General features: G+C 42.3%; 1 protein-coding gene and 1 long non-coding RNA gene across 4 annotated transcripts in view; one reads left to right on the top strand and one right to left on the bottom strand.

Annotated features, from left to right (window-relative positions):
* Window positions 1–22198, top strand: part of LOC142495243 (uncharacterized) — a 242228-nt gene that overhangs the window by 135185 nt on the left and 84845 nt on the right. For both annotated transcript variants that reach the window (XR_012801703.1, XR_012801702.1), the window contains one exon: window positions 4320–4423. This is a non-coding gene — a long non-coding RNA (uncharacterized LOC142495243). The remainder of the gene's footprint in view (window positions 1–4319; window positions 4424–22198) is intronic.
* KERA (keratocan) overlaps window positions 12065–22198 on the bottom strand; it is a 48231-nt gene continuing 38097 nt past the window's right edge. For both annotated transcript variants that reach the window (XM_075600444.1, XM_075600445.1), the window contains exon 3: window positions 12065–13029. In XM_075600444.1, the coding sequence (XP_075456559.1) occupies window positions 12860–13029 (170 nt within the window). In that variant the 3' untranslated portion in view covers window positions 12065–12859. The remainder of the gene's footprint in view (window positions 13030–22198) is intronic.

Raw genomic sequence — 22198 nt, 5'->3', positions numbered from 1 at the left:
TGAGGTTAGTAGAATTTTCTTTATTTTACTATGGTATTTAATGTGTTTAATAATGGCCAAATAATGTATTATCCCTATGTGGATAATAGTTATTTGGCACATTATTGTACTGTATGTGCTGGGGGGAGGGGGTATTGGCCCCAAGGGTATGTGGTAGGACTCCCTTGTGGGTAGTGGGTGAGGGTGGTTAGGCTTCAGGGGGTGGGGGTTAGTGGGGGAGGGTATGTGGGTGATGGTGGGTTAACCCCTTAATGACTATAGCGGTTAATAACCGCTATGGTGATTATGGGGTTAGGGGACATTACATTGGATATTTTTATTCTTGTGTCTGTTTTGCAGAAGCGGATGGGGCATGGGCAGGATGAAGATGAGGATGGCCTTCATCGTGGCAGCCGCACATGGGTGAGTGCTATATGTATTTAATGTCTTTATTGTTCTGTATGTATTTTAAATGGACACATGCACTATTATCCATTTGTGGATAATAGTCATTGTGCCCCTTACTGTATTGTATGTTAGGGGGGTATAGGTGTTGTTGGGGTCATATATATATATTTATATATACACAGAAAAATATTTTACCAGATGGGGTCCAGGAAAAACGAGACAGCACACAGTCAGGGAAATCCAAAGTAGATGTATTCAAGACAAATACATAGGCACTGCATCCAACGTTTCGGTCATCATACAATGACCTTCCTCAGGGTCGTGCCTATATATTTATTTAGTTAGTGTGGGGCTGTTGTGTGTTTTTTTTTTATTGTGGGTAGCGGGGGTGGGTGAAGGGGGTATTAGCCCCAACGGTGGTTTGTGTAGGGCTTGCGGGTGGGTAGCGGGAGGCCTTAACCCCTTCATGACCATAGCGGTATTAACCGCGACGGTCGTGAAGGGGTTAAGTGCACCCGCAACCCCCCCGCAAGCCCTAAACAAACAAAAAGGGCCAAATACCCCCTTCACCCACCCCCGCTACCCACAATAAACCTGGCACGGCTCTTTAACCCCTTCATTACCTTATCGGTTAACCGCTAAGGTAATGAAGTGGGCTTTAAATGCATTTTTCCAGCCTCGGATGCATGCCGGGGGGGGCCCGGTGCTGGTATTAATGGTGTCAGCTCCGGAGAACACCGGCATCAATCCCAGCCAGGAAAAAGGCCAGACATTTTTCTAAGTGCCGATCCGCCGCTCATCAGCAGCCTTTCAGCAGCAACTTGCCATCTTTTTCTTGCGTGGCTGATTCGCCAGCAAAACGCCATTCTAGAGTGGCGAATAGCTCCGCTTAGCTACTCGCCACTACTAGAATACAGCGTGGCGGAAAATGTTTAATTTTTAGGCGGAAAGTGCCTTCTCGCCTCGCCACCGGCGGAAAAAAAAACCGCCAGCTAAACTGGCCTTTTTTTTTAATCTCGCCACTTTCTCTCCCCTTACTGAATACGGATAGGCTTTTTTGGCGGGAAAGTGGCGAGAAGTGCCTTTCCGCCGTTTACTGCATGATGCCCTATGTGTTCATAGATATCGTGCAGAGCAAATGATCGTCCACAGGTGTATCAATGTAAGGGTGACACTGTTTCTTGCCAGCACTGTTAAGTTTAGATCCTGTGCCCTAATGCTATATACATAAGGGCTAGTTGATATATACTGCTGCATGAATATCTAGCAGTAAATAGGTTAGGCAAGTTTGCTAAACCGTGGTGATAGGAGTTCTTAAGTATAGATATCTCTCCCGCACAGAACGGGTTAATTGTGTTGTTCCTCGGAGCGGTAGAGTCACCGTTTAAGAGTTATTTCCCCATATGTAGCTGCTGTAAGTTTTATGCTGGTTAGATGTGCCACGTTAGTACTGTCTGTGATTGTATAAACTCGTGTTACAATACGTGTCAGCGTTTTCTTCCCTGTACACATCTGCGTACAGTAGGTTCCGTTCTCTCTATATTGCCATATTGGGTCATATTACTTCTCCTTAATCAGAGCTTAGTTTCTGAGGTAGCAAGTGACATCTTCATTATCTCTTTTATAATGATGCCTACAAAATATGTCCTAAGGCGTGGAGTTTAGTCACTGCGCTTGTATAGGCATAGACCAGCGTGTTAAAGCCGTATACACGTGTCGGCGTGTCTCTTATGCAATGATATATGCAGCCGCAGATCTCTCTGCAGTAACAGCTGTTCTATAAAGTAAAACCTCCGTGAAGCTCCGATACTCTTGCTGAGTTTAGACCCTGTACCCTAATGCTGTATACACATGGGCTGGTGATGTATGCTGCTGCATAAATATCTACTGTAGCAGTATGCAGGCTAGGTAAATTTGCTAAATCGTGACAGCTAGTTAGAGTTCTTAAATGTAGATATCTCTCCCGCACTGAACGGGTTAATTGTGTCGTTCCTCACAGCGGTGGAATTGCCGTTTAAGGGCTATTTCCCCCTATGTACCAGCTGTAAGTTTTATGCAGGATAGATGTGTCACATTAGTACTGTCTGTGATTGTATAGACTCTTATCCATGTCAGCGTTTTTACTCCCTGTATGCATCTGTTCAGGTTCCATTATCTCTATATTGCCATATGTTCGTCATATTGATTCTCCTTAATCAGAGCTTAATTCTTAAAGTAGCAAGTGACATCCTTATTATTTCTTTTATAATAATGCCTACAGAATATGTCCTAAGTCTTGGTGTTTAGTCACTGCATTCGTATAAGCATAGAGCAGCGTCTTCAAGCCGTATACATGTGTCAGCGTGTCTCTTATGCAATGCTACGTGCAGCCGCAGATCTCTCTGCAGTAACAGCTGTTCTACACAGTATAACCTCAGTGAAGCTCCGATACTCTTGCCAATTCCATAAAACGGGAGGATTAACTCAGATATAAAGTTTTGATTTGAGGACCGAACTCAGTACTTAAGAGCTTAAAATAGACCAACTGAGCACAAATAAGTGTAGACCAAGGGCCTCATGCAGAGAGCAGCGGTAAGGTGAATAGCGGCATTTTTTGGAGAGAAATGCCTGTAGAACTGCAGGTACTGGCGAGTTTTAAAAAAAGCGCCATGTTTTTTTTTTTTTTTTTGTGATTCTCGCTGAGCTACCGGCGAAAACCTAAATTTCCCCTGTTCTAAAAATATCCATATTCAGAAAGGCGCGATCGCCATCTAGTGGCTGATCGCGCCAATAACATGGAGAAAAATTCTCTATTTACCTCCGCCAAAAAAACTTGGCTGGAAGCTGGAGGTCGGCAGCCGGTGGGGGAGAAAAAAAAAACGCGTTTTTTTTTTCCAACACGTTTCAACAGCGCTCATAGCGCTGGTTGAAACTCTCCATATGCAGAAAGGATTCTAAATGCAGTTTTCGGACCTTTCTGCATATGGAGAAAAAAACTCTCCATTAAAGCTTCTTTTTATTCCCCTCTCCAATTCTAAATAGCGCTGCTCTCTGCATGAGGCCCCAAGTGTGATAGGTGCTTCATACAATTGCTTTAGCGCATATAATTGCCGGCAAACCCGACATACGTTTCGTCGTTCAAAAACTGACGACTTCTTCTGGAGTGGGCGTAACCGTGTCTAGAACTGCCTCTTTATAGTTAATGGTTGCTATAGCAACCATTTAGATGCTTAGGTATCATTGTAGTTCCTAAAGGGAACTGATGTAGTGATATATTAGTTTCCTTAAAGTGTTTTACTGTATTTACAGTTAGAATTTAAGATTAGAACCCGCTTTTTGCGCAGTATATCATTTTGACACTATAGTAAAAGTATATGTATCTTGCTACAGTTATATTCAAATAATGTCAGTAGAATTGCTGTATGTGACAGGTTGAAGTGCTTTATTGCTTTTCCTCAGAGGGAAGGAATATATATATTTTTTTTATAGGATAGGTGTATAGACAAACCCTTCATTGATACCCGTAAGAGACTGTGTATGTAAAGTGTTTATCCACTTAGCTTCTCATTGGAGAAGTTGTTTATCCCAGTTGCCTTTACGGATATTTGGTGCAATATGTGGATTCCTTGGAAGGTAAGTACAGGTGCATCCCCTCCATGTTGCCCACGCACATGGCACGATATAGGTGTATCCAGCAGATTTCTTATAGATCCTATATGCTCCAAAATTCGTCGTCAGCGTTCTCGTTTTGTTTTCCAACGTATTTTTCCCCACATTTGCAAGTGATTAGATATATGACACCTATGGTCTTGCAAATGATGATTTTTTTTAAGTGAATACCTTTGTGTTATTCCAATTGGAAAATGTTTTGCCTTGACTCATGTATTCGCATGCTTTGCAATTATGACATTTGTAGCTTCCTGTAGTTTTTAACCATGTCTCTTTCATTTTAGATCTTGTAATATGACAGTGTACCAGGAGGTTATGGATGTTTTTTGACCTCCTCCATACAACTGATGGTCTGTCCTTTAACACCGTTTTCAGGTCCTCATCACACGTAAGTAGATGCCAGTGTTTCTCTAGAATCAAATTCATATCTTGCCATTGGCTTTTGTATGTAGCTATACATCTGATCTCTTTGTCATTTTTTATTACTGTTTTCTCCGCAAGCAAACTTTCTCTGGTGGTTGTTATTGATCTGTGGTATGCAGTTTTTACTTGTGTCTTAGAATACTTTCTTAATAGGAAATTGTCTCACATTTCCTTTGCTTGTTCCTTGAAAATGGATAAGCTTGAACAATTCCGGCTGATTCTGAGGAATTGCCCCGTGAGAATTCCTCTAATCGGTGGTTTAGGGTGGTGGCTGTCCGACTTGAGGTAGCTGTTTGATTTTTGTAGGCTTAGGTGGATAGGTGACCATCTGGTGTCTTGGTGATTTTTAGGTCTAAAAACATGATAGTTTCAATGCTTATCTCAGATGCGAGTTTGAGATTGTGGTAATTCTCATTGAGGAGTTCCAAGAACGTAATACTGTAAGTTCTTTTTTTACTCCCTTTCCATACTGCTGCGACACACTTTATTCGAGCAAATACCCAGTATGTACCTGGCAGATACCTGGAATGCGCCGCTCCTCACCTCTGACAAGCCCCGTTACGTTTGCCTTCCCAGCCATGGTTCATGCCTGGCTGACGGGCGGCTGATCTGTTAAATGATAATGATTAGGATTTAATAGGCTGCAATGCTTCGCGTGTCTACCAGATGGAATAAATTCATGAATTGTAATGCAGTATATATATATATACTGTGCAGTATTGCAGCCAGCGGGAATAAAATGCTTCAATCCCTGTCTGGAAAATAACGCAATGCACTCGGGCAGAAAACAGTCACAAACCTCAATACACCCGAGTATACCCGAATTCGTGGGACTAGCCGAGCTCGAATAAAGTGTGTCGCCAGTGTAGCAGCATAATGTCATCTATGTACCGTATCCATATATCTACGTGTTTGGTATATTAATGCAATGCTTCCGAAAAGACACTCATTTCCTCCCACCAGCCTAAGTATAGGTTCGCATAGGTGGGAGCGCAAGTGGTGCCCATCGCTGTTCCTTGGGTTTGCAGATGGTATTTGCCATTGAAGAGGAAGTAATTGTGCTGAAGATTAAACTCCAGCAGTTTGAGGATAAATTCATTATGGTCATAGAACAGTCGGCTCCTTGTTGATAGAAAATGTCGAACTGCCAGTAGCCCTACAATCGTGTTGGATGCTCGTATGTAGCGATTTGACATCAAAACTTACCAGCAGTATTTCTTTCTCTACTTGTATGCCTTCCAAGAACTTGAGAACGTCTTTTGTGTCTCTTACGTATGACGGTAGGGCAATGACAAAGTTTCTTAAGACTTTGTCGATGTAAATACTCCCGTTTTCGGTAAGTGAGCCGATGCCAGACACTATTGGCCTTCCTGGTGGTTTTGTTGCATTTTTATGGATTTTTGGGATGCTGTAAAAAGTGGCAATGGTCGGGCTCCTGTTGGTCATAAACTCTTGTTCTTGTTTGGAGATGACCTTAGTGAGTGCCCCTTTCTCCAGAATCTGAATATTATTTTTGGAAAGTTGCTGTGGGGTCTGTATCTAGAACTCTGTAGCACTTCTTGTCTCCCAGTAGTTTGCGGTTTTCTGCAACATAGTCCACAGTGTAAAGGAGGGCTTTGTTGCCTCCTTTATCTGCTGGTTTCACTGTGATTTCTTTCATGCCCATTAGTTCCCTTAGGGCTTTTTGTTCTCTTTGGTTGAGATTGTTTGTTCTTTTACGGATTGTGAGATGTACCACTATGCCACTCAATGGGTACATGGTGGGTATAGTGGGTCTGGAGTGGGTGGTTATGCCTCCTGGGTGGGTATCGAGGCAGGGTGGGTTATTAACCGCTACGGTGATTAAGGGGTTAGAATGTATTTTGCTATGTATTTTTTCTGGCAACGGAGGACATGGATCTGCAGTAAACTGACGAGGATGCCCTTCACATTGGCAGGGGTACTGCTGCGACACACTTTATTCGAGCAAATACCCAGTATGTACCTGGCAGATACCTGGAATGCGCCGCTCCTCACCTCTGACAAGCCCCGTTGCGTTTGCCTTCCCAGCCACGGTTCATGCCTGGCTGACGGGCGGCTGATCTGTTAAATGATAATGATTAGGATTTAATAGGCTGCAATGCTTCGCGTATCTACCAGATGGCATAAATTCATGAATTGTAATGCAGTATATATATATATATATACTGTGCAGTATTGCAGCCAGCGGGAATAAAATGCTTCAATCCCTGCCTGGAAAATAACGCAATGCACTCAGGCAGAAAACAGTCACAAACCTCAATACACCCGAGTATACCCGAATTCGTGGGACTAGCTGAGCTCGAATAAAGTGTGTCGCCAGTGTAAGTAGAACGTTTTTTTTTAAATTTATTTATGCTGCATGGTTAATGTTATGTTTATTAATGGGCAAATAATCTATTTTCCATATCTGGATAATAGTTATTTTGCCCATTACTGTACTGGGGGGGGGGGGGGGGAGGTGTATTTATTGAAATGTAGGCCATGTTTTTGTTTTTTTAAATACAGGAATGGTACCACAGGCCAGCGGAGATCAACCAAGGACCCCCGGACGCCCACGGGGACCACCTGAGGACCCACGGACACCTGTGGGGAGGAACCGGGGACCCCTATGGTGCCCCCAGGGATCCGCGGGGACCACCCAAGGGCCCTCAGACCCCCATGGGAACCACCCAAGGATCCTCAGACCCCGTGGGAATCACCCGATTGTCCCAAGACACCTGTGGGGACGACCCAGGGACCCCCAGACACCCACCAAGACCACCCATGGACCCCATTGGAGCCCACGAGGATAGTTCACATGCAACTATCCTAATGGGCGTGTGTGTCTAATATGGAGACAGATCATTTGACACACAACTCCTGCTATTATATCGGAAAGCTATACAGCTACCATGTGTGGTCTGTCTATACTGAACAACGACCACAATTGGTATTTTTCATGACAGAAACTACCATACTGTGGTAAAATCAATGATTGCGCATTAAGCATTGCAATTAATACAATATATGCACGGACCAAATAACATCAACACCTTGGTATACTATAGCCCATTTATAACTTTAGTTTATCTGGTGCCTTTAATTGGCCTCTCTATAGCTACTCGGAACAACTGGGTCTCTCTAACATCAAGACCTGATATGTAGAGGAGAAAGTAGTCCTCGCTCAGCTAATATTGTGAAATGTACTTACTAGAGAGGTGCTATGAGGGAAAGGGTAATGTGATATACAAATGCGAGAAGTCACCTATATATAAATACAAACAAAGTATACAGCTCACTAAAGTAATAGTGTTATGTTTAAGTGGATGTGCCCGTAAACGCCTAGTGTGACGTTGGGTGCAGTTGATGAGCTGATATTAATGGATTAACAAAAAAAAAATTGGAGAGCAGAAGCATATTGGTGCCTCCGCTATCCAACTAGTAGCTCATTTTTCAAATGCACTCCTGGGCGGTTAATACTTAACGTTTAATAAATTTCTTGCTAAAACATGATTCATGTGCTGTGTATGTTATCGTCATCAGGCGTAGAATCAATCCACGTACCACCAACCTGAGTTTGTGTTGTACCTACAGAGCTAATATTAGGTTTTATCTGTTAAGAATAGCAGTATATTAATCTAGCTATAACACTGGTGCTACATTCTACAATTACAGGTTGGCTTGATCGGTATGCTATGCTTGATGCCGCACAACACATATATGTCAATATAGGTACTATAGTCTTGCTAGTGGTGGTAATTTAGAGATCCTATGTTTTATAATAATAGGCAACCCAAGGGGTTAATTAGCCCATTTTCCCTTTAATTTATCTAGGTTAATTGCAATTGCGCTATACACCCCAACCCCAACCCTACCTCCCCACCACCCTTCCTTTATAAGTGCATTGTGTGTATATAATAATTACTCTGTATGTAGAATTTATTTTAGCAAGACATTTATAAAACGTTAAGTATTAACTGCCCAGGAGTGCATTTGAAAAATGAGCTACTAGTTGGATAGCGGAGGCACCAATATGCTTCTGCTCTCCAATTTTTTTTTGTCACCTATATATAGCAGCAAATATCAGTATATAAAATACGGTGATCATATAGGGAAAGAACATCTTTAGGAATTAATCATACCCATAGAAATCACTTCAACATCTCTCCAGAACACAGATGTAGGTTTTAATATGCGCCATTTATTTATTACTCTCTCTCTCACTATATATAATAAAATAAAATCCAGTAGAGGTTGAGTGCTGAAAGCAGGGATTTCTCGCATTTGTATATAACATCAAGACCAACCACTCAACCGTTTACCTTATATGCCCTGTATTTACCAGTGTGACTCACACATGCGGTCTGCCTATACAGCCTCGTGGTGCCACTTGGGTATGTGAGTATCGAGATATATGTATCTAAACATCAACCATTATGTTCTGCCACATTGCAAAGTGGCAGACTCTTAATACCATAGGCACTCCCAGTTTACATAAGAGTTAGAACCTATTGAATCCTCATTATATGGAAATTGTGGTGCACCTACTTCTCTTGGTAAGCAACTCAGATTTTAAATGATAGGGTTTGAGGTTTAGCCTCAATCACAGTTGTTTATACAGTCTGGACCATTTAGTTCTTAGAGTCTGATATACAGGACCAATACAAAGGAGCTAGGCTAAAACAATACCTAGAGCTCAGCAGTGGTCTCAACACGTCCGGGGAGCTCCCGGTTCAGGAGTGGCAAGCCTGGAATGGACCGGGGTCCACCTGGCAAACTGGGGAAACAATATGACTGGCTGGATCAGGGATTGCTCTAGCCAGGGCCGCCAACAGAAATCGTGGGGCATGGGACAAACATTTTAAGCAGGCCCCCTCCCCCCCGTTTCGGTGGTATTGCCCGCCACCCCCCCCATTTCACACCTCATGAGCCCCCTCTCTTCCCCCCCTTCTCATGTATTTCTCTCCCTCCGTCTCACTCCCCCGCCTCGCATGTATTTCTCTCCCTTCCGTCTCACTCTGCCGCCTCACATGTATTTCTCTCCCCTGCTTCTCACTCTTACTCCCTCTTTTCCTCACTCTCCCTCCTCTCTTCTCCCTCCGTCAATTACCCCACGCTCAGTCATTCTGTACCACCCCACACACAATTCCCACCACAAGATATATACCAAAAAACTTCCCACCCCCAAATATATACAACCTCCCCCCCCAAATTCATACAAAAACCCCACCTACCCAATACATACATATACATACATATATATACACATATACAGTGTTCGACAAACCTATACATTTGCTCTCCCCGGGCGAGTGGATTTAACCCTCGGGCGAGTAAATATTGGCCCAAGCAGCACACGTTTGGTACTAGGTGGTGAGTAGATTTTTTTGTGTGGCGAGTAGATTTTTTGGTGATTTGTCAACCACTGCACATATATATATATATATATATATATAGCCCCACACTGATGAGACCCATTAAGGTCGAAACAGCTGGCTGTGGGTGGGTTTTCTGGGTATGCACCTTAACCCTGGCTGTGCTCAAAGCTGTGACCATGCAGCAAGCTTAAGCCTATAGGGAACCATGTTAAACATGGTTTTTGAAGCAAAAAGTGGCACCGTGTGCTCATTTCCATGTCATTTCCCAGAATCTCTTGCTGCAGTGGAAGTGCTGTGTGCTGGGTGATAATGGTGAAAGGCGGGGTTGCAGACCTGCCTAAGACATGCAGATAAGCATACAGTTGTATTTACATTTGCATATATATATATATATATATATATATATATATATATATATATATATACATATACACACACACACACACACACACACATAGTGTGTATATATATATATATATATATATATATATATATATATATATATATATATATCCAATCCATATAAAAAATACCCCAACACCCCAATCCATGTAAAAAATACCACAACACCCCCAATCCATGTAAAAAAAAATACCCCAACAGCCCCAATACATGTAAAAAAATACCACAACACCCCCAATCCATGTAAAAAAATACCCCAACACCCCCAATCCATGTAAAAAAATACCCCAACACCACCAATCCATGTAAAAAATACCCCTACACCCCCAAGACATACTGTATATATATAAATCAGACTTACCTTGGGGATGATCTCGGCTGGTGGCTGCAGGGGGGAGGGGGAGCGTGTCTGTGGTGGTGCTTCGGGGGGGGGGGCGCAATGCTGCAGGGGCGATGCTGAAGTGGGGGGCGGTACGGGGGTGTCCCGCGGCTGCGGGGGGTGTCTGGCGGCTGTGAGGGATGGCTGGATGGCCCGATCCTGTGTGTGGGGTGGCGATGCTGGGTCCGGCGGCTGGTCACAGCAGTTGCCGCCAGCCCCGCTGCAGGCACCCCACGTTGCTGCTCCTGCACCGGTGTGCTGTGGGGGTGGGGCCATTGCTGGCCCGATGCTGCCGGGGGGAGGGGGGTGGCGGGATGGCCCGGTGGCAGCAGGGGGGAGGAGGGGTGGCTTGCCCCGATGCGGCGGCTGGCGGTTTTGGCCCGGTGGCTGTGGGGGGGGGAGGTGGCAGGAGCTGAGATGGGGGCGGAGGTGGCAGAAGCTGCGGGGGGGAGGTGGCAGGGGCTGTGGGGGGGGAGATGGCAGGGGCTGCGGTGGGCGGTGGCTGGTCACAGCAGTGGCTGCCGGCCCCGCTGAGACACCTGCGATGCTGCTCCCACGTGCCGGGCCTCCCTCTCACGCCGGCGTGACAGATGCTTAAGTCAACCTACTTACGGCGCTGCCAACAGGGAGACCCGGTGCCGGGTGCAGCGTTTTTCTTTTATTTTGTTTTTTTTAATTTAAATAACTGGCGCCTGGCCGCGCAGGCCGGACCCACCTTACCCATGGGGCCCGGGATGACAGTGCCCTTTGTCCCCTCCTGTTGGCGGCACTGGCTCCAGCGACAAATATAAAATCTATAGCTTTTATTTTTTGGTTACGCCGGCGGCTGTGTTTGACGTCTACCGCCATATTTGTAGCCTGTTTTTTTTTTTTTTGTCAATGCTGGCACATTAAGACTAATATCTCCAGAACCAGATGGATCCACAGACATCGAGGGACCACCGATCAGCTTCGGGGAATTCCCGGTTCAGGTAAGATACAAAGAAAAAGCTGCAGCCAGGATTGCTGTTTTAAAGTACATCATGTTAAAGTTTTTACAGATATAGCAGCCATTATTACTCTCTCTCCAACTGGTGGGAGTTTTAATTGTACAATTTCCAATTTAATTCAGTGGAGCCGTGAGTGACAAAATAGCGCAATTTTGTATGTTGCTACGATAGCAAGTGTAATTGCTGCTATATCTGTACAGTGTATGTAAAATATTATAGAATTATTCTGTGCAGTACTTAACTACCAATTCAGATTTTAGTCAGGTTGGTAAGTTATATGTACTATCTACAGTACTTACATGTTCGTCATGTTAGTTGTTATCTGGCGAGCTTGAATTTAGCTAGTTTCTCTCTGTGAGCTGGTATTGTAGTGTTAATAGTACCAGCTTTTATTGTGTCTGATAAGTCAAATACTAATGTAACAGACAACCATATAATATACGAAAATAAAGAGATAATTATGTTATGTTTTTTTTATTATAGTGAACACAATCATTTTGGGGGTAAATGTGTCCTTTTAAAATTAAACAATTCTAAAACATTCTTATACAGTAGTTCATTGAAGAAAAATTACTGCTTTCTATAATTTATATTGCCCTTTTCTGCACACAGCATGACCTTGGTCACTACAAAATGAATGGATTGCTACAGTATGTTTGATTACTAATGTGTAATTACAATGTTTTGCTGCTAGTACATGGAAATATTTTGTTTGATGACTGAAGAGACTATGCTTAGTGTTCAAGGCAAAATAGTTTTTATGAACATGATTGTTTTTTTTTAAATGACAATAGTATTCAATCAATTTATTGATTTATGATGCTTATAATTAAATTAATGTACTGTAGTATACAATAGCCATGTATCGACATGGCTAAGCACACGTAGTCACTCAAGGTATTTCCCTTCGTTCATCTTAACACTAAAAACTGTATTTGTTATCTACATCTTAAATACAAGTAAATAAACAGGGTGATGCCCCACTTAAAAAAATTACTAATAGAGTTGACAAATATGCAATTCAAATATCGAATTTAAATACAAAAGGCATTGCATTTGTCTGAGATTCTGTTCATACTGTATATAGCCTATCGGCTTTCTGTTGGGGTTATTCCTAGGTGTAGTAAGTAAAAAAAATTATATAACTCTAAAGGACATAGCATAAGAAACCCTTAAGTGAAAAACAAATAAGTCATAATTATGATAGTGGTTTCTAAATGTATTTTGGCAAAACTTGCTGCAGCTCTGAATGTTTAAATAACAACAGTTCGAAGAAGCCTAAAACACATTATAAGATCAATTGGGATTGGTGGCTTAATTTCATTTCCCTCCAGACGCAGATAACGAAGACGGGGTCCTTTCTCAAAGTCTGGGTCAATTACGTCTGTAATTTCTTTTGGGCAAAGTATAGTTCCATTTACACCTGCAAAACATGAAAAAATGTGTATTGATTAGATTATTTTTTTAAAAATATATATGAAATATATTAAATGAATATAATTGATCAAATCTATTTTGGTTCTTCCTTCTAATTCTAAATGTTCCTTAGTTGATTAAGTACTTTGTAAATAGAATTATAAAAACGAGACTGTGACAGGGTAAATAAAAGCCACCAGCTATATGCCTAGCAGACATATGTTTAGTCTGCAGTGCAGCAGTGATGAGGTTAACTTCAGCTGGGAAGCTCATGGCAATTAGTTGAATCCCAGCTGCCTAATCAAGGTCTAATCAAGGTGTGTTAAAAACCCCAGGGTGTGCACACATGCAGCTAGCTGGTCAGGAGACAGGAGTGAGTTACTTATTTATTTATAAAATATTTTACCAGGAAGTAATACATTGAGAGTTACCTCTCGTTTTCAAGTATGTCCTGGGCACAGAGTTAAGACAAATAATACATGGTTACAAATACAGTTACATAAATTAACAGGGTATACATTATATACAAGACATTGCATGCACAGTTAAAGAAAATATATATTATGGGCGAAAGAAACAGTTACAGACCAGATTAAAATGTGAGACAGCCTTAGATTTGAAAGAACTTAAACTGGTGGTGGATGTGAGAGTCTCTGGTAGGTAGTTCCAGTTTTGGGGTGCACGGTAAGAGAAGGAGGAACGGCCGGATACTTTTTTGAGCCTTGGGACCATGAACAGTCTTTTAGAGTCTGATCTCAGGTGATAAGTGCTGCATGTGGTAGGGGTGAGGAGCTTGTTCAGATAGCTGGGTAGCTTGCCCATAAAGAATTTAAAGGCAAGACAGGAAAGGTGAACTTTGCGCCTAGACTCTAGTGATGACAAATCTAGTTCTTTGAGCATTTCACAGTGATGTGTGTTGTAGTTGCATTGGAGAACAAAACGACAAATTGAATTGTAGAGGGTGTCAAGTCTGCTAAGGTGGGTTTGAGGTGCCGTGCCATATACTATGTCTCCATAGTCAATAATTGGCATTAGCATCTGCTGTGCGATACGCTTTCTGACCAGGAGACTTAGGGAGGATTTGTTCCTGTAATGTACCCCTAGTTTGGCATAGGTCTTGGTTGTCAGGGTATCAATGTGCATTCCGAATGTTAAGTGGGAGTCAAACCATAAGCCCAGGTATTTAAAACTAGTGACAGGAGTTAGGGTGGTGTTAGCGTTGGTTCTAATCTGGAGCTCAGTCGCAGGAAGCTTTAAAAATGTAGTCTTGGTCCCAAGTACCATTGTTACAGTCTTGTCAGTGTTTAAAAACAGTTTGTTTTGGGAAATCCAGTTTTCGAGTCTCAAAATGTCAGACTGAAGTATGTGTTGAAGGTCAGAGAGGCTATGGCTGTGTGCATATAGGATTGTGTCATCTTCATACATGTGTATTGAGGCTTCCTTACAAGCTGTGGGAAGATCATTAACGAACACCGAGAAGAGTAGGGGCCCCAGAACAGAGCCTTGCGGGACACCACAGGTGATATCCAGGGGGTTGGAGTTAGAGCCTGAGATGGACACATGTTGGGATCTTCCTGATAGGTAGGACTGAAACCAGTTTAAAGCATGCTTCCCTATTCCAGAGCTCTGGAGTTTGTTAAGCAGGATAGCATGATCAACTGTATCAAAAGCCTTTGCAAAATCTAGGAATACTGCACCAGTGAGTTGTCCCTGTTCCATTCCACACTGGATTTCATTGCAAACTTTTAGCAGGGTAGTTACGGTGGAGTGTTTGGGACGAAAGCCAGATTGGAATTGGCTAGGGAAATTTGTCTTGGTATAGTAATCGCTTAATTGGGAGTGGACACATTTTTCCATGACTTTGGATAGAATTGGGAGAAGTGAGATTGGTCTGTAGTTTGAGACAGTGTTTTTGTCCCCACTTTTGAAGATTGGGACAACTCTGGCAGTTTTCCAGGTCTTATGGATATGGCCTGCAGACAGGATAGAGTTGACTATGGAAGCAATTGGTTTGGCAATGGCTGGGGCACCAAGTCGTAGGAACATAGATTGTAGTAAGTCAGGTCCACATTGGCTGCTTAGTTTTAGTTTGAGGAGCGCTTGTGTAATCTCCTCTTCAGATTCTGGGCCAAATTGAAAATTGTGGGCAGTGTTGGGAGGGGGTGGGGCTGTGTGGGCAGTCCCAGGATGAGATTCAGGTTTGTGGTTTGGGCTGCGTTTTGCTAATAAGTTAGTGGCACCCCCCACAAAGTAATCATTGAATGCATTTGCAATGTCAATGGGGTTTGTCAGAGTAATATCCCCCTTAGTGATATTACTTGGTTGTTGATGGTTAGGAGGCTGGAATATATTGTTGATAACCTTCCAGAAGTTAGCTGGGTTTCATGTATTTTGGTGGAGATTGTCAGAGTAATATTGTGCTTTTGCGTGCCTTGTTTGCCTTGTGCACATGTTCCGCAGGCATCTGTAGTGATTGAGTTCCTTGTGCCAGTTACTTTGTAGCTTTTCCACAAGGTTTCCCTGAGCTGGTAGAGTGCAATAAGGTCAGATGTAACCCATGGAAGATGGGCCCCCCTTACCCTTATTTTGCGTAGTGGAGCATGGGTATCGCAGAGTTTTAAGAACTCAGATTGGAAATAGTCGAGTTACTGAAGAAATTACTGATATAAGGTCTGTTTGCAAAGTACATTTTTTTATGAACTGTTGTGTCCTGCATGCTGAAGAAAACCTGTTTTGTTTGCATGCTGAAGAGAACCTGCTTTGTTTGCCATGCTGAAGATAAGCTATTTTTCTTTTGTTTGCTGATGAGAAGCTATTTGTTTTTGGTGTGCTGTATGTTTTAAGGCTAAAATAAATAAGCCTTATCCAAAGAACCTACGTGTGTAGTTGCATGTACTCTGCAACAGAGACATTATAAATTTGTACATAGCTTAAAATTGAATTAACAATGCTAAGATCAGTGTATATTATAATTATATTTATGGCCTTTTTCTATGAATGTGTATGTTTTTTTAACAATTAATTCATATGAGCCATGGGAGGATAGAGAATAGAATGTGAATGCATCAGTTTGATGTTAAGAAGCTTTGCTCCATAAACTTGGCAAGAGGAAGTGCCCATCTGCATCTTCACAGACCGAGTTGAACCCAGAACATAAGTTGGTGACCACTACAGAATTTTACTCTCTGCTTATGTTTTGATTTTTTCCTGTAGTACTAATAGCGCAAGTAGGCACTGAATGAACTATAATGCAGTCATAATCTAATTGCTATTAAGTCAGTGTAAGTGATTAAGCAAAGTAAGTGATTACAACAAAGAATGTTTAACACAATCAAAGTAGGTCATGCTTTAAGCGCTAGAGGTCGATGTTAAGGTTCAAAGCCACTATTCATTATCTCTTAAAATATAGTTAGTGGCTTTGTACTTTACATAAACTCCTAGATTTTTTGTATTTTTTTTGGAAGTAACATTTTTGCTTGCCTTAGTTATTATCCATCTCCTGGGCTTTGTGAAATGCACAAGGTAAAATAACAAACAAGATTTCTACATTAAATTATGCTAAGAGCTTAATAATTACTAGCTTCCATACAGTCTAGTTCTAGTCAATAAAGCCAATAGGATGAAAACAAAAACATTCAGGTGCTCAATTACCTCTGCATGGCAAAATGAAACTCACATCAATTTCATATTCGTTAAACAGATTAGCGAATACTGTAGTTTGCAAATAAATCACATTATTAATTTTGATAAATAAATATCATTTTATTAGTGCCACTGCATGTAGGTAAATGTTTTTTTTTTTTTTTTTTTTTTTTAATATTTCCCTGTCTTCCAGAGTGACTTCATAGTATCCAGGTGCCAAGCTGGTCATGTTATCACAATAATATTGAGCACAGAGCTCTGAATCATAATCCAGATATGAGATTAGATGTGTGAGTGCCATGATTTTTCTATTGGTTTTCCCTTGGGGTTAATGTATGTGATCCTTCCATACAATCAATTCATCTGTTATCAGTCTATTGTTCTCATTACTTTTAATTAAACGCCAACCCATTCATCTTCAAGTAGTGTTCAATAATTACAGGAGATGTTCTTTTGTGGTCTCAGGAAATTCAGTGCCTTCACTTATATAAAATGGCTATTTTAAAAGGTGCGTGCGAATAAAGAGCCTTTGTAATATTGCTGGGGATGACTCTTTCGCCATTCTCTCAGATTGATAAAGTAGCATAACTTATTCAGGCAATAAGGTTACACAGTGCACTGGTTTGAAATATTGATTTTGTTTTACTTTTGACTGGTTCACATTTCTTTTGAAGACTAGTATTTGATGACTAATATTTGCTGCTTATTAGCTGTTAGTTGCAGATGATGTCACAGATCTTTTATGTTGTCTGTGCTGATTTCAATTGTAGATTAAAGAATATTCTCAGCTCACATAGTTCCTTATATTACAAGTGTTTTTATGCCATAAAATCCATTGCATTTTTAGAGAATGGGCAGTAAGGTCTCTTCCAGCACAAGATGTCAGTAAGTATGGCCTATTGTGTATAGCTAAAATCCCATTCATGGAAGCACCGCTCCCCCCCTATATTTAAAGTCTCATTGAATCTCTCTTGCCAGTGGATTGGTATTGAAGGATACCTATAGAACACCTATTGATGTGGAGGGCACATTGATTTTGATATCAGATAACACTACATGTCAAATGTTCCACATTTTGCTAGGGATCTAACAATTTGGGTGGAGACGGATTACTCCTTTTAAAACCATCTTTCTAACTTTACAAAGTTAAAGAGCTGTGTTTTTCCTTGTTCATACATTTGATTTTTGCCACCTGCCGAGCCAAACAAATTTTAACGTTTTTAATATTGAGAAATGTTTTATATTGATACATTTGTTTAACTATCATTCTTGTAAACAACTTTCTATGTATCTACGAAAACCATATATATTTTTCCCCAGCACAAATTGAGCTTTTATTGGTATCTTTCTTGGGTGGAATGCATACTATATGAATAAACTATGTTGTCATAAACATTAAACAAAAAATAACTATTTGTTTTCTTAATCTTGTCCCTGATATTTCTAACAAATTCCATCCTTTCATTTAAAAGAATATGAAGTTGTTGAGATGGGCGATCTTTTTGCCAAAGTTTGAATCTGCGACCAAAATGGCGTTCCTTCACAAATTTGACTTTTTGCGAATTTGTCCTTAAAGGCTTTGCAGCCTTACCCTAAGACAGACAGACACTTATTTGCTATAGGCTCAAATTGTTTATATATATCATCTGTGACAGAGTCATAGACGTTGTATATGTTAGTAGGAGGTTGCATTACGCCTGTTTTCCAGTATGTGATGAGTTAACTCCACTAGTTAGACAGGCCACAGGTGATCCTAATTAAATGTGCTCGCCTGCTTTAAAAAGGGGAATAGGAAATGCCTCGGGGGCAGCTGTCTCTCTCAGACACTGAGAAAGGACAGAGGAGAGCTGACAGACAGACCCAGGCTGCTCAGACTTATGCTGTCCCAAATGGAATAAAGCTCCCAGGTAAGGAGCCAAGTGGTATCACCAAATATTGTTGGTCTGGTCTAGGTTAGCTAACCAGCTGGGTAGATAGGCTTAACCTTGTTCAGTTAGCTTCCCTAATGGGGATAGGCTTTTTATGTTTTTGTTTCACTTAAAGGGACAGAGCACCCATTGTTTTATGTTTATGGACAAATAAAACCACCAGCAGATTATTTCACTAGAAGAACTGTGTTACCTCCTCTAACCACGTTCTTCCTACCACTAGTGGTGTAAGAAGTGGGATGACGAACACCCTGTAAAAGAGACAGAGCTGCAAATTGCAACTGTTAGATCCTGTGCGGACTGCTACTTTCATTATGGAGGACGTTGCGAAAGCCCTACTACAGAGCACCGCTGTTCAGCAGGAAACTAACCGACAAGTAGCGGACAGCATCGCTAAGGGACTTGAAAGCACTGTGACACAATGTGAGACAAACCAGATACTTACAACCCACCTTGCTGTTATCGCAGAAACACAGAGGGGGATGGTTCAATGCTTTGCCCAGATTACTATGGACTCGACCGGTGTAGCCGAGGTGCGGCCCATCCAGGCGAACCTATGTAGCGAACGCAGAAGATGGCACCGCAAGATGACGTTGAGGTTTTCTTCCTGTTCTTTGAATGAATCGCTACCCAGGAAAGTTGGGCACGCTCCAAATGGGCTGGGATTATCGCACCCTTTCTACTAGGGGAAGCCTAAAAAGCATATTGTGACCTCGACGAAGAAGCCTCAGCGGATTATAACCATCTAAAATGCGGATTCCTTGCAAGGAATGGAGTGACTCCTGAAGTCTGTGCGCAAAGGTTCCATACAAGGAGATACCAGGAACAGAAGCCACCCAGATCCCAGTTATGAGATTTGATCCATGTGGTGACCAAGTGGTTAAAACCAGAAGCATATAACCCAACCCAGATCCTTGAGATGGTGGTGTTGGACCACTTCATTCGAGCATTACCCCAGGACCTCCAACATTGGGTGGGACAAGGAGATTCCCTCACTTATGATGCCATGGTAGGCGCAGTGGAAGGTTTTCTAGCCACCCGTGAACTGTCACGCTCCACGTCCTCTTGCACAAACCAAAACCCACAGCCCAACACGCACATTAGAAGCCAATTTTAGAACAAAGACCCATGGCTGGCCGCACGGTTTGAGGGAGTGGAAGAAAACCTGGACATATTAAGGCTCAATGCCCTAAGTTGTCAGAACCAATGGAGTGTGCGTATGTCTCTCTGGGGTCAGAGTTCTGTGGAGCGGTATGTGTGACCTGCGGGGATAAAAATACCCACAACTTTCTCACCACGGTGGTTTTAAATTGTAAACCAATCTCTGCCCTGGTAGACTCAGGGAGTGATATTAACTTGGTATCTGGGAAGTTGGTTAAGCCTCTCCCGTTTTGCCAGGGTGGGAAGTTGCAGGTATTATGTGTGCATGGGTGTACGCTTCCGTACGCCACGACACTGATAAAAGTAAAAGTTGAGGGGCAAGTCATCCAAACTACAGCAGCAATTGTACCAAAGTTGCCCCATTCCCTAGTTTTAGGTTGTAGTTTTCCTGGTTTTGACATCCTGATCAGAGGACAGCTCACCTTAAACAATCCTACTCCGGATGATATAAAATCAAAACGAGAACGTAGGAAGGACAAAAATAGAGGTCGGCCCCCACCCCAGTTAGCACTGGTTACTACTCCTAACAGAGGGAGAACAGCGGATGAGGAGTTTTCAGAGACCGAGCTTGTTGACACTCAGGAGTCAGAGTTACCCATAGATGTAATAGGTCAAACTCCAGAAGAGGAAAGTTTTGGAAGTGTAGAACTTTCCCCAATTAATTTTGGTAGGGAATGGGCTAATCATTTTTTGCGCCCCTGAGCCCCGACCCCCATTGTGGTCCCCCTGCGCCCTCCCAGCACTGTTCCACTGTCAGTTTACTGACCCTCCAGGGTGTCAGTTTTTGCAGCTGTATGCCTGAGCGCATGACAGATTTGGATTTCACTGGACTTTGTTTCTGTTAGCAGCTCAGCTTCAACAGCTGGTGATTGCAATTCGCTTCCGTTGTCTTAGGCTATATCTGGACCTATCCCACAGAGCTGTTACCACTTACAGTCTCATGTGTTAATTTGTCCATTTAGACTGCGGTTGTTTGCACACACGCTGTAAAAAATGCGCCCCTGAGCCCCGACCCCCATTATGGTCCCCATATGCCCTCCCAGCACTGTTCCACTGTCAGTTTACTGACCCTCCAGGGTGTCAGTTTTTGCAGCTGTATGCCTGAGCGCAGGACAGATTTGGATTTCAATAGGCTAATCATCCCCAGTTGAAAAATGGGTTTACCCAAGCGGTAGAAGTTAATGGAGTCCCGGTAGAAGGATAAACCAAGGACTCCTATCCCTATTTTTGTATTAAAAACTTTGTTGTACCATGTGAGCCAAGAAATAGAAAAATTGTTAGTACCCAGTTCAAGGAAGGCCTAGAGCTACAACACTCCCACTTATTGGGGGGTCATTATGGAGTGGAGAAAACACAGAAAAGAATCCTAAAAATATTTTATTGGCCAGGGATATATAATGCAGTAAAGATTCTGTGCCCCCTGTCCCGAGTGTCAGTTGACAGGCCCCAGACCAAGCTTGAGGGCCCCGTTAATTCCAATGCCTATTATTGAGATTCCATTTGAGAGGATTGCTATGGATATAGTGCGTCCCTTGGAGAAATCTGCCAAGGGTGTTCAATACATCCTAGTAATTCTAGATTATGCCACTCGCTATCCAGAGGCGGTGCCATTACATAATACTTCCTCCAAAGCCATAGCTTAGGAATTGTTCCAAGTATTCTCCCAACTTGGGATACCAAAGGAAATTTTGACAGATCAGGGCACCCCTTTACGTCTAAGCTTATGCAAGAGTTATGCGTAGAGCTAAAAATAAAGTCCTTAAGAACATCTGTTTACCTTCCGCAAATGGATGGACTGGTAGAGAGATTTAATAAAAATCTTTAGATGATGTTGAGGAAGGTGGTTAGTAGTGATGAGAAGAACTGGGACACATTGTTGCCTTATCTCTTGTTTGCTATCCGTGGTTTCCCCGTTTGAACATTTGTATAGCAGACGCCCAAGAGGGATTCTGGATAGCCTCAAAGAAGAGTGGGAGCAACAAGCGATTCCAGGGAAGAATGTCATCCAATTTGTAGAAGATTGTAAAAGAATGCATTGCTCATATTACTCCCATAGTCCGACAACATTTAGAAGAGGCGCAGAGGGCCCAACAGAAACTTTACAACAGGCAGGCTACGGTTCGCAGCTTCCAACCAGGGGACCGAGTAATGGTGCCTTTTCCCACGGCCGAAAGCAAGCTGTTATCACATTTGGCAAGGGCCATATGAAGTTCTAGAACAGGTCGGCCCGATGAATTATAAAATTCGGCAGCCAGATCGGAGGAAAGTAGAGCAAATCGATCACATAAATCTATTAAATTTGAGGAAGGATAGAGAGGTATGTCCGACAGTGGTAGCTAACAAATCCGGGAAAGTAGAGGATCCACTAGTTCGAATATCGTCAGAACTCACTCCTGAACAATACGGGGAAGCTGTTGAATTGATAAATAGGAACAGGGACATATT

The sequence above is a fragment of the Ascaphus truei genome, chromosome 5 (genome assembly GCF_040206685.1).
Source record: "Ascaphus truei isolate aAscTru1 chromosome 5, aAscTru1.hap1, whole genome shotgun sequence".
NCBI classification, from domain to species: Eukaryota; Metazoa; Chordata; class Amphibia; order Anura; family Ascaphidae; genus Ascaphus; species Ascaphus truei.
Note: the sequence above shows the minus strand (reverse complement) of the source record. Positions and strands in the feature narration are given on the sequence as shown.